This window comes from Podarcis tiliguerta, assembly GCF_965153285.1.
Source record: "Podarcis tiliguerta genome assembly, chromosome: 12".
Classification (NCBI taxonomy): Eukaryota; Metazoa; Chordata; class Lepidosauria; order Squamata; family Lacertidae; genus Podarcis; species Podarcis tiliguerta.
This window is the reverse complement of record NC_139545.1, coordinates 42,707,358-42,720,227: the sequence shown is the minus strand read 5'-3', so window position 1 is coordinate 42,720,227 and position 12,870 is coordinate 42,707,358. Positions and strand designations below refer to the sequence as shown.

Genomic DNA, 12,870 nt, shown 5'->3' with positions numbered 1-12,870 from the left:
GACTCATTTTAACCGAAAGGCACCAATTGTTACAACACGAAATTATAGCTTACCGATATGAAGGCCTCCTTGAAAGTATCTCCCTCCGTTTCTGAGAATCAATGACAACCTCTGACTCTGTAGATTCATCTGCACTTGTAGCGGATGCTACCTAAAATATGAACATTAAAAAATTAACCATCTTAGGAGTCGACTCAGAAGAGTTAACTTGCAGCATGGAATCCAGATTTGCAGAGGAGATTTTACTACCAGTGATCCATCTTACAGGACTGTCATAAAACTGCTTTGAAAATTTAACAATGCTTTGTAAATTAAAGACAGCAGCACCAGCATCTTATGGTAAGGTTATTGATAGGGGTGGTCCAGAGGGCTGAATCCTCAGGTGTTTTGCACTGGATCCTGGATTCCCTGCCTACACCACCCCTATTATTATTATTTTAAAAAACAACTTTTTAAAACCTTGCTTGCAGAGCTGCTGGACATACTTCAAATCACTGTGCTGGTCATATCCCCGATCATCTATTATTATTGGGTCACATCCAAAGCAGTGCCAGAGGTGTTTTGTCAACACAGTGCCAGATCTGTCTCCTCTTTTCCCCCCAGTGTGATCTCCAAATTTCCTCCAGCGTGTCCCCCAGCTCTCCAGTGCCTATTTTGAGGCTGGGAAAGGGGGAGACTGCTGAGTAGAGGAATGAAAAGTTCTGATCCTCTAGTGCATGTCTCTTCCATTAGCAGAACAGGAGTGTTGGGTACCATACTTGCTTCTATCTAGTTATATATTAGCATATGCAAATTTTGTTTCATGAGCCTATACCCTGATTATTTTAAATACCTAGCAATGCCCCTAACAGAATGTAAAGAATCTTGATATGGAAGGAGGAAACATCGAGGTGAATTAATGACAAACTAGAAAGAGCTCTGCAGGTAGAAATGCATTTTTTCAGTAAATGGCAAATATATATTTTTGACGGGCAGAAAAGGAGAGGATAATCTACAAATAATAGTATAAGAAGAGTGGGAGAAAGGAACAAAAGGTGGCTAGGAGCAGAACAGCTTGCAGGAATGCAGCTGGAGAGAGAGAAAAACATAGAGCATAATGGCAGAGAGCTTAAAAGGTAAATGCAAGAACAGGTATGTAATCTAGGAGTACTCAATCCATCATTTTCGCTGGAGGCTTAAGTGACTGTGGTTGCTGGGAGTGCTTTACAATTGGATAATTTTGAAATGTGCTCTGTTGTGGCTGCCCTTACATTTGGTCCAGAAACTACACCAAGCAAAGGTAACACCAGTGCTGAAGGAACTAAGGTAAAGGTAAAGGTAAAGGTAAAGGTACCCCTGCCCGTATGGGCCAGTCTTGCCAGACTCTAGGGTTGTGCGCTCATCTCACTCTATAGGCCGAGAGCCAGCGTTGTCCGCAGACACTTCCGGGTCACGTGGCCAGCGTGAGAAAGCTGCATCTGGCGAGCCAGCGCAGCACACGGAACGCCGTTTACCTTCCCGCTGGTAAGCGGTCCCTATTTATCTACTTGCACCCGGGGGGTGCTTTTGAACTGCTAGGTGGACAGGCGCTGGGCCCGAACGACGGGAGCGCACCCTGCCGCGAGGATTCGAACCGCCGACCATGTGATCGGCAAGTCCTAGGCGCTGAGGTTTTACCCACAGCGCCACCCGCGTCCTGCTGAAGGAACTACTGTACACTAAATATCACATCTATTCATGATTTTTTTCCTAGCATATATGTCACAATTGGTGACATGCAGAGTTCCTGGCCACTGCATACCTTGCAATATTGTTAGATTATCCACACACAAAAAGAGAGAGAAAAACAGCAGCACATGGGCATAACAATGAGACAATCTTTATGTATGTATAAGGTACAAGCCTACGTGCTCTGGTGTGAAGTAATCACTCTTTAAAGAAGCAGACAGAAGTATCATCTTTCTATTCTCCTGATGGCAGAATATGAGTCAACCGGCAGCCTACCCTTGGTATGAAATACAATGAAGCTCTTCTCTCCATTGCTAGGGCAAAAATTAGAAGTCAATGATGCCAAGTAAAGGTTAAGTAAAGCCTGCAGGAACATTAAGAGGTGTGCAACTAACCTGAACAGATTGCAACTGTGGTGATTGAATAACTGAAGGCTGAGTTGCTTGAATCACTCCCTGCACGTGGACTGTTTGACCAGAAGGCAATTGCACTACAGTTACAGAGGGAGATCCTCTTCCAGTTGTTGATCCCGCTACAGAAACCTATTGCATTGGTGAAAAATAACAGGAAGACATTAGCAGTGTGAGACCTGTATACCAGTGATGATGATTTGGCAAAAAGTCTCCAGGGTGAAATTAAGGTTTAGCCTTTAAAACACGGTGTGCTGTTTTCTAATACAGTAAAAGTTATATCAGCTTATATCACTTTACTTATTTCATAAAATTTATACATTGCTTAATTGTAAAAAAAGAGAAAGACTTTAGAGCAGTTTACCTAGAGAATAAAACAATAAAATTATCAGGAAAACCTGTTTAAAAACAACTATTTAAAATATTAAATGAAATAAAATCAGCAATAAGCCAAAAACAGATTAAAACACACATCAATATTCTACATGTCAGGGTAGACCTGCCTAAACAAAAATGTTTTTAGGAGGCACTGAAAGGAGAACAGTGAAGGCACCTGCCTGATGTCAATATATTACCATGACAATTGGGTTTCCAATAGCAGGTGGAATATAATTCATACCTCTGCTTCCTGCTTCAGAAATGTAACACATAAAGCACTGGCACATGGTACTTCACCCCAGTGAAAACTGAAAGAGCCTTTTTTGGTTGAAATGACAATGCAGTCCCATATTGTATAACTTTGATGGGGACAGAGGGGTAATCATTTTTGTAGCCCTTTTATAGCAATAGACAGTCTATTTGTGCAAGTTAATGATAAAACCCATTTTTTTTCTTGTCTAAACACTAAATTGTGTATTGAACACAAAGAAGCTCTGAGACCCATTTTACAAATGAAGAACAAGCAACTTGTCAAAAGGCGAGTCAGCAAGTCCATCATTTAATGTCAACTTGAAAGTGAATCTTCCCCATCTTAGTCCAACATTTCATTCATGGAAATACTGTACAGGTGCACCAAGCAGCTGCTTATACTGAAACTGCATAGGAAGAAAACTGGTTTGCTCTATATGATGCTGTCATGATAAATTACAATATTTTTAAAAGTTCATGCCAAAAGTGCCCAATGTATTCATTTTGGGATGTAAGACAAGCATATAAAGAACTGAGCATGAATCACAGGGAAAAGCCCCCTCTCTTGTAACTTACATGCACAATGAAAAGTACTAAAGGCACTTTTCAATGTCTTAAAATGGCTGGGTAATATTTGAAAGTTTACAAGGAATCTACCAAGCATCCTGTGCTCCTTTTATTTTTTTGAATTTACAAAATTATTTCTCTAATGGTAAACTGACAGTACAGTGAACAAGTTTAAATTATTTGAAAGATGCATTGGTTTCCTCCTCTGCTTTAGTTGCAATATTTTAAAACTGCACCCTTTCCTATTCTGACATTCACAAATGTTTGCTTGATTACTCATGTGGAGGTGGCAGCAGTTCTAGCAATCCTGACGTCAATAAGGAGAGGAACCAGCTATGGCACTTGCATTTGAATACGTGCAAAGACTCTATATTACTGGAAGCAGACAGTCTGCAGAACAATTTAGCAGACTGGGAAACAAAGTTTTATAGCACTGCACAGAGTAATTCCAGAAATGGTCAGAAACACACACACACAGTCAGCTCTTTCAGGGGCAATTTATTTCAGATAAATAGGTATTCTGCAGCTTCTACTGCATATGTGCAGTATTCCAGGCTTGTTAATGCTTAACTTCCAAAACTACACTTAATCCATTGTACAATATAGGCATTTAAATCCAGGTTAGAGCCAGCCTCTATGGTGTTTATTTAAAACTGGGGAAAGTCTCAAAGGTTTCATTATAAGCTTTAAAGAAATAAAATAGTATCATAATTGTTGGACTGGGGCTTAAGTTAGCGGAACTTAGGTTTGATAGATTTCAGTGGAACCTAAATGCAATTAACCAAAATTATCCAACCCTTACCATTATATAGCACTTTTTAATTGTTCAGAGTATGCAGTGTATATATTGCAGCAATTCTTCCAACAACCCTGTAAAATAGGTTAGGATTATTATCCCCATAAGGCAGATTTGAGGTTGAACTCAAAACTGGCTGGTTTGGACTACCTAGTTAGTATAGTCCATGGCTGAGATAACATTTCAAAATAGGTTAGATTACAGGCAAGGAGAGTCTGTCTCATCTCCTTCAATATCAACCCATGTCTGTCTTCTCAGTCCTTGCCCCAAAGAAAACACCTGGGGACGAAAAGGTGCAACTTCACTGCATACAAAGGACAGGGGCCACGTTCCCAACAAGGCAGCCCCTCATGGCACAGATATTCCTAACCCTGGCTTGGAATGGGTGAAATAGCCACCTACTGCTAACCTAAACCAGAGATGGAGTCCATGTACTTGAGGGGTTCTGGACAAAACTGGATATGTAAGTAGAGATTTCATCATCGTTTTACACATAGTTCATGTATTACTTATGATCAGAATCCCAACTACTAGAAAGGTCTGAACCTATTTTTTACATTTTGCTCAGATATTTATCTCTGTACCCCCATTCTATCCCATTCTATCCGCACAGGAACTCTGCAATGCAGACTAGGCTGAATGATGCAGGTGGCACAAGAACTTCCACTGAGCTAAGTGGGCTTTGAACTGAGAGGTCCAACGTTTTATCGGCTTCCCCAAAGCCCAAAGTATGCAGGCAAGTCTTGCATTCTTCTACCTGCCTGCAGTAGCTAACTATATAAGTATTGGTGTCAGGTTACATGTCAGATTACCTGTGCTATAGTAGATATCTGATTTTGGCCAGATGGAGACTGTATAGTAGCAGCATCACTTTCTGCAACAGAGTCTGCTGCATTGCCATCTTGCTGTGATTCACCTGTTTCCATGGTCATTTGTCTAAAAATGAGAGAAAAATGCACAAGATAGTACATGAAACAATTCATGCCTCTATCACCATTCACTTCATCTCTTCATTTTTGCCTTCTTTTTAATATGTGGCTAAATAAAGCATGACATCATAATATGATACCACAAGAGAGGTCCAGTGCATTTATCACCAGCTGAAAACCCAAATGAAGGAACACCACCTTTTGATATATGAATGTCCTCCCCATTATTTAAGACAGGGAACCTGTGGAGCCTGTGCCCCTTAAAATGTTGTTAGACTCCAACTCTCAGATTCAGCCAGAATTTCCAACAATCAGGGATAATGGGAGTTGCAGTCCAGTAATATCTGGAGGGCCATAGGTTCACCATCCCCACTTTAAGATTGGAAGACAAGGCCTTCCTCCATATGCCATTGTTTCAGGAATAAACAACTTCTAGTGATCAGAGTAGGGAATTTCCAGAGGTGGCACTAGAATTGTGAAATGGTGTCCCCAGGGAAATGTGGTGGGCTGCATACAGTGCCATGTATTTCTTGTTTTTTTTGTGTGTGGGTTGGTTGGTTAAGCTGAGTTTGCTTCTCAGTTGTTGCTTTTGAATTATTATTTATTTGGGAAATGTTATTTATTTAAAGCTTTTTAGCACCCAAGTAGCATACAAATATAGTTACTGTATATTTTAAAAGAAGTTGGTGGGACTGTACAGTTGCCCCCAAATACTGGAAGGGTATGTGGATTGTATTAAGAGTATTGCTGCCTATAAGATTCTGTGGTCTCCTTTCAAACTATTACTGAATTGTTTACATCCTACAGAAGAATGGAACTTAGAACTTAGGTTGCAAACTAATTTACTTCAGCTAGAATACTGTTGGACAAATACTAGACTCCGGAGCAATTGACACCAATACAATGGTACCTCTGGTTACGAACTTAATTCGTTCCAGAGGCCTGTTCTTAACCTAAAACCGTTCTTAATCTGAGGTACCACTTTAGCTAATGTGGCTTCCACTGCCGCTGCATGATTTATGTTCTCATCCTAAGGTAAAGTTCTTAACCCAAGGTACTACTTCCGGGTTAGCGGAGTCTGTAACCCGAAGTGTTTGTAACCCGAGGTACCACTGTAGAGACGTAGCTGAGAAAAGTGGTGGATTAGTGAATGTTGTCAGCTTAAAACTATAAAAGACCCCAGGACAGCAGAATCAGCCCAAGCAGTATGCTACAATAATGTAAGGGCCATGCTTTATTTACTTGAATTGTGTGTGTGTGCCAGGAATCATAGAATCACAGAGGCTTTGGCTTTCTTATAAACTGGGTCCATTTGGATTATCATAGTATAAAACGCCGTTTCTGTGTGCTCTGGCTTCCGTCACAGTGTTCCGTTGTGCCAGAAGTGGGTTAGTCTTGCTGGCCACATGACCTGGAAAGCTGTCTGCAGACAAACGCCAGCTCCCTCGGCCTGAAGCGAGATGAGCGCTGCACCCCATAGTCACCTTTGACTGGACTTAATCATCCAAGGGTCCTTTACCTTACCTTTTTGCCTAGTATAAATAGATTGGAATTAGATTTAGGCTGCAATCCTAACCCCATTTATCAGGGAATAAGCACACACCCCATTTCAACAGGGTTTACACTTGAGTATACAAGTTTTAGTAGTATATCTCTTGGGCTTCATTGCTGTCCCAATAGCAGGCCTCTTAACTGGTTTGCTGAACCGTCACCCAAGCCCTGAGACTTTGGTTGTAAAAAGAGACTGCTAAGAAAATAAAAATAGATTGGACCAGTTTAGCTTCGCATATTTGTTCAAAGGAATGGGCTTTGCATAGCTAGTTAGCCAAGCAGCCATAGGAGCAAACTGGTGGAGAATTTTATTCTCCACCCAGGGGCTGGAGGTGGTGTCCTCAAGAGGTTTGTTGTGCAGTTAAAGAGAACAAAAGGGAACAATAGCCTTGAAACTGGATTTGAAAGAGGCACAGAGGCTTGATTTACTCTCTGGGAGAAAGCAAATCTATTTACTTCCAAGAAATCTGAAGAGGAACAGGACAGGATCTATTGGAGTGTTAATGCAGTGAATTTTCCATCACAGGTTTGTGCAGAGTATGTGTGTAAATAAGACTTATATCACATTAGCATCACAAGTCTCCAATTACCTTCATTCTAAGAAAAGAAAACCCAAGGTTTTTGCTGGGAGCCCTGAAACTTCTCACTACTAAGAGACTGGAGTGCATGTAACATATTATGCTTTGGTCTCTATCTTATATCTTGGGTTATGTAAAATAGCAGATGTTACAATATATATGCTCTTACTTTTAAAATAGCATGATTTTCTTCTTTTTGTATTTAAGCAAACAAGTTAGAGGAGATAAAATTAATAATAAAAAGATGAGTCCTTGCACTGTTAAGGACAAGAAGCTCACAATAACCCCAAGTTTGTTCAGGTACCAAAAGGCATGTCCAGATAGGTGAAAAGATCACATCCATTTATGGTTAACAGGAAGTGTCTTTGACAAACATATGCTCAGTACGTTTCAAGATGCCAGGACCAGCATGATGGCATAAGCAACCAAACTGGTACCTTTGGGTGAGAAGATGTTTTTGGAAGTGCCAACAAGGAAATGAAAGGGCCTTCCATGATTCCTTGGAACATCACAGCAGATGCTGGGACACAAGTTGTAGCTGCAGTGGCGTAGCGTGGGTTGTCAGCACCCGGGGCAAGGCAAGTAATTTGCGCCCCCTAACCCGTGGATTTGCGCCCCCTAACCCTAACCCCCAGATGTTGCACCCGGTGCGGCCAGCCCCCCCTGCACCCCCCACGCTACGCCACTGTGTAGCTGAATGTGCCACGTTGGTCTGAAACAATTTTCCGGTACACACACACACAGAGGTTTTTCTTGCAGAAACTTCTGTTAAATTCATTGGTTTTAAAATACGTCTAAAGTCCATAGCTTTATGTATCACTTAGGAGAAAGAAAAGCATTCTATTAAACAGCTGGAACTGGGGTGAAACTACCCTAGTGTGTAATAACTCAGTTGGAAGTCATTCAGCCTTTGTTTCTCCTAAATCAAGGTTTTGTCTGTAGGCTAGTAAATTCTGCATGTCAATCTTTTGAGAGAGAGAAATATTTTGAAGGAACTGTAGTTGTTTTCAACCTGTAACATTGGCTTGTAGAATTAGCTTAGGATACATGAAGCTAATTATTATGGGTGGTATCAGGTATTAGTCACTCAAAGCAGACTCATTGAAATCAAGAGTTATTAATGTCATTTTTCAGTGGACATCATGACTTATTTATTTAAAAGCATTTATATACCACTTTATATTTTTAAAATCTCTTAAGCAGTGCATGATATCCATATATGGAAACCACATGTCTGCAAAAAGTCTCAGTGTAATGCACCATGTAATTCTCTTTATCCCAAAGGTAACTAGGTTATCACAGTGACCCCAAAACATGTGTCTATCTGTGTGAATGTGAATTATGTAGAGATGCAGCTGCCACCGTGATGGTGGCAGTCTTGGCTTTCTGGCACCTGCAGCTATATGATATAAAGGGTTATAGAATCAAAGAACTGTAGACTTTGAAGGGACCCTAAGAGTCATCTAATCCAATCCCCTGCAATGCAGGAATTGCAGCTAAAAAATCCCTGACAGATAGCCATCCAACCTCTTTAAAAACCTCCAATGTAGGCGCCTACCACCTTCCAAGGTAGTCTGTTCCGCTGTCTAACAGCTCTTGCCATCAGAAAGTTCTTCCTAATGTTAGAATCTCCTTTCTCATAATTAGCATCCTTTGGTTTAAGTCCTACTCTCTGGAGCAGCAGAAAACAAGATTGCTTGTGACAACCCTTGAGATATTTGAAGATTATTATTTCACTTCTGTCTTCTTTTTGCCAGGTTAACATACCCAACTCCCTCAGCAATTACTCATAAGGCTTGGTTTCCAGACCCTTGATCATCTTGGTTGCCCTCTTCTGCACATGTTCCAGCTTGTGAATATCCTGTGTGGTGCCCAGAAATGGATGCAGTACTCCAGGTAGAATAGAGTAGTACTATTACTTTCCTTGTTTTGGACCCTAAACTTATGTTGATGCAGTCAAGAATTGCATTAGCCTTTTTGCTGCTACATCTCTTATGCTAAGCTTGTGGACTCATTAAGACGCCCCCCCCCCTCCAGATCCTTTGCACATGTACTGCTGTCAAGGTGTCCTCCATCCTGAATTTGTGCAGCTGGTTCTTCCTCCCTAAGTGTAGAACCTTATATTTGTCCATACCAAAAATCATTTTATTATTTTCCAATCTGCCCGGTTCTCCAATCGGTAAAACTTGTCTTGAATCCTTGTTCTATCTTCTGTGATATTAGCTACCAGTCCCAGTGTGGTGTCATCTGTAAATCTGATAAGCATCCTATTACTTTAGCCGTCATTTATAAATATGTTGTACAACACTAGGCCCTTGATAGATCCCTGCGGCATATTACGTTTCATTAATTGGCTCCTACAAAAAAACATGCCTAGCAAGTAAATGAGTATTTTTTTAAAAAAAAAAGTTTGACATAAAATTTTCAACTTTGTTGCTAGTCAAATTGAGATCATTAGATTGAATACATAAAGAAAAGCCTTCTTTCTAAATGTTAAGATCTTTTTGTGCTTGGTTGCTCCTCAGGTTATCTGAGCCACTAATATATGAAACACATTCTACATATTTGCAGTGCGGAAACAAATTTTAACAATAACTAATTATACAATGGCTACCTTATGTTAATTCTTGCATGCTGTTTTTTGCCACATTTGCTCATTATGATTGAATTTTTTTTAAGGACTTCTTCCTTCTCCAGACCACTCTCCCTCTTAGTGAACCTTGCAGTGAAGTTATGTTCCATTTGTGATGTCATAACTAACTACCATAGCAACCAACACTCACAATGTTACAGTACACAAGATTCACTAGAATATTGAACAGAAGCGCAAAGAGAAAAAAAGCTTTCGTTCAATCACACGCAAGAGATTTTATAAGTATTATGGAACACACTCACCCAGTGAAGATTTGGGGGGGGGGGGGAGCACCTTAGCTAAAGTTCTGAATTAAAGATTTGACAAGAGTTTTGAAGACCTAATTGCGATGCAAGGAAGACTGTGTGATGCAAGGTACCTATGCCACAATGTTCAACTCAATTTTTGGAGATTTCATACTCCACAACCGTGGTTTTCAAACTTTTGTCAGCAAGTATTTTCCATACATCAGGTAAACAATATGCATTCACTTGCCAGAGAATTTCTGTCCATGGCCAAAGATTCTGGGATAGGTTTGTTGTAGGGCACATGCCCCATTGATTTGACATGTTTAGGAGGCTTGTTACCCCATGTGAAGTGAGAGTGCACCTCCAACACTCCCCAGCACAAATATAGAAGGGTTTTAACACAAAGAAGAGCCTCAAACTTTGGAAACAAACCTTTATTTGGGGAGAGACACCCGCCTGGATGCAAGAAAATATATCCTACAACAAATCTACATAGTTTTGCACTTTATAGAATATATTCTCAGGAAACACGGAATCTTATTTCACATAGTAGAAACAAGAGTGGATCCAAATGTTTAATAATGAAAGTTGCTGAATAATTGAATAAGAATATGCAGTATTATGCTGATGATGTCTTAAAAGTACACTTTAAAAATATTACTTTATTCCAAGTTATAGGTTTGTTTTTTGTTTATTTTTGCAAAGCCTTGTTATAATGTTACCATTAATTATTTGCAGTTAACAGTTTATGGATGTAGTTTATAAATCTTGATGCTGGGTATTTTTTCATGTTCATATGCAAGAGAAAGAATTTCTCTCCATTTTTCATTGTGGCTTCAAAGACTCTGAAACCTTGCGTTTCATAATTTCACACTTCAACTCGCGATGACATAAAAATCATATGTGCTGCTTCTCTGTACGTGATGGAGCTGCATCCTCGTCCAGGAAATGTCGAAGTATGAAGAAAAAAAATGCTAAACATAGCTTCATATACTGCACAGCCTGAAATTTTCCTCACTACAGTGACTTTGACTGAAAAAAGCATGAATCTCACATTTAGCTGAAAACAAGTCCTTTTCAGGTAACTATAGTTAATACAGCATCATTTTTAGGTGACTATTTACAGAAGAACATACTAAACAGCAGTTGTTTCATTTAACATTCCAAGTTCAAAGAAGCCAATAAAGCCATACCCATAATCCAGGTACAATGGAGATATAAGGTACACTAAACAGCTACGTTTCTTGTTACAATACATACATAAACATGTTCTAGAGGAAAATCCAAACCTCATTATATGACATGGTACAGTGCAATGATTCTTGACTTATGTGTTCCCAAACACCTTTTGCTTACTGTTACATGGAACCAAGGACTATTACATAGCTATATCACCTCTGTTCCAGCAATAACAGTGGTGGTAAAGGGATGATCAACCTGATCACTACTGGAATTAAATGCCCATTAAGAAACTCACTAATATGTCATGTAAAACTAATCTTTCTCCTGTATCTTCCTTCCTCTGCTTCCCTTTTGTTTATATTTTTTTGATTTTAAAATTAGTGCAGGGCTTGAGCTATTATTTTGATGTACTAGTTTATGTAAACACTAGAAATAACGGCAAAAAACCCTATTCCTTGAAAGTTGTGAAACTTTCAATTCTGCTTCCTGTTTTTGTGTATATGATTACTTTCACTGGACCAGATACTGTCTCACTTGCTCTGTTATTCTGTATAACCAACAACTAAACACTGTTATGCCTAAAGAGTATAGCTTTTGGGGGGAGGGCAAGATGAAGAGAGAAGCACTGCCTTTACTAGTTATTTTACTCCATTTAAGCAGTATTTAAAAGACACCACCCTGCAACAAATAAATTAGATATTTTTATCAACATAATTGAAAGTCAAAGTTATTGAAGACAGCCAGGGTCTGCACGAAGGCTTTCCATATACAGTCTGAAGGGAGATTATGTATGCCTTGGTTGTTTGTAATATTACCCCTCATACAGTCCCTTTTTTCTAATTGAAGCCTAGTGTTTTCTATTTCAAGATAAAGAAATCTGGTGGCTCCTTTGACAACTTCCTTCAGCCTTGCTGGACAATATGGTGCCTTTGTTTCTTACATTTTCTCTACAATCTGTGGCAGGGTATGCATGGAAGACAGATGAAACAGTCAAACAAAGCAATCCTAGGCATGCTTACTCAAAAGGAAGCCCCACTGTGTTCAATGAAGAGCCAGTTATTTCATACTAACAGCCAAGAAGCTTTACAAGACTTGACCTATGAAACATTTATAAGGGGGATCTGCATTGGGTTACATCACACCGATCAGCTAAAAATACACTTTAATGTTTTGTAAACTATCCTCTTTCCTTCCGTACACAGAACGTATACTCTATTTCTTTTGCTATCAGCAAATATTGCATTTCCAGGGCTCATCCTGTTAAAATTTAAACTGTAATATGCTTTACAATCTGTGTGCTCATGCTTACCAAAAGAGTGTGACAGATCATTGCTAGGATTCCTTTTTTGCCTTCAAACTGAGGCTATGATAACATAACTTGATCAAGGCCAGATCAGACAGTGAGACCATAACATGGTGTCTTCTGAATGATGTGTTTGCTTATTAGAGGCCAACTGCAGCCACTGGATCACAATGGAACTCTCCTTGCTTTATTTTCAAATTTTCCTTTCTCGTTCTTAATTTATGTGATAAGCCCAAAACTATCACTAAGGGGAGGCCTCACCATAACTCTGCTTTCTTATCTCCATGTGAGTTCTTACTCCACCTCCCTAATGTGTTGCTTCCTCTTTCATATCTAGCCT

At 39.7% G+C, this 12,870-nt stretch overlaps 1 protein-coding gene across 6 annotated transcripts in view; it reads right to left on the bottom strand.

The window, feature by feature from the left end:
• CREM (cAMP responsive element modulator) overlaps positions 1-12,870 on the bottom strand; it is a 39,160-nt gene that overhangs the window by 24,637 nt on the left and 1,653 nt on the right. For 2 of the 6 annotated variants that reach the window (XM_083406705.1, XM_083406711.1), the window contains exons 1-4: positions 9,780-9,912; positions 4,920-5,043; positions 2,103-2,249; positions 54-151 (exon numbers count right to left, since the gene is read on the bottom strand). In XM_083406705.1, the coding sequence (XP_083262831.1) occupies positions 54-151; positions 2,103-2,249; positions 4,920-5,043; positions 9,780-9,907 (497 nt within the window). In that variant the 5' untranslated portion in view covers positions 9,908-9,912. Of the gene's footprint in view, positions 1-53; positions 152-2,102; positions 2,250-4,919; positions 5,044-9,779; positions 9,913-12,870 lie in introns of those variants that run through there. The other 4 variants (XM_083406713.1, XM_083406712.1, XM_083406714.1 and 1 more) reach the window with 2 other exon arrangements.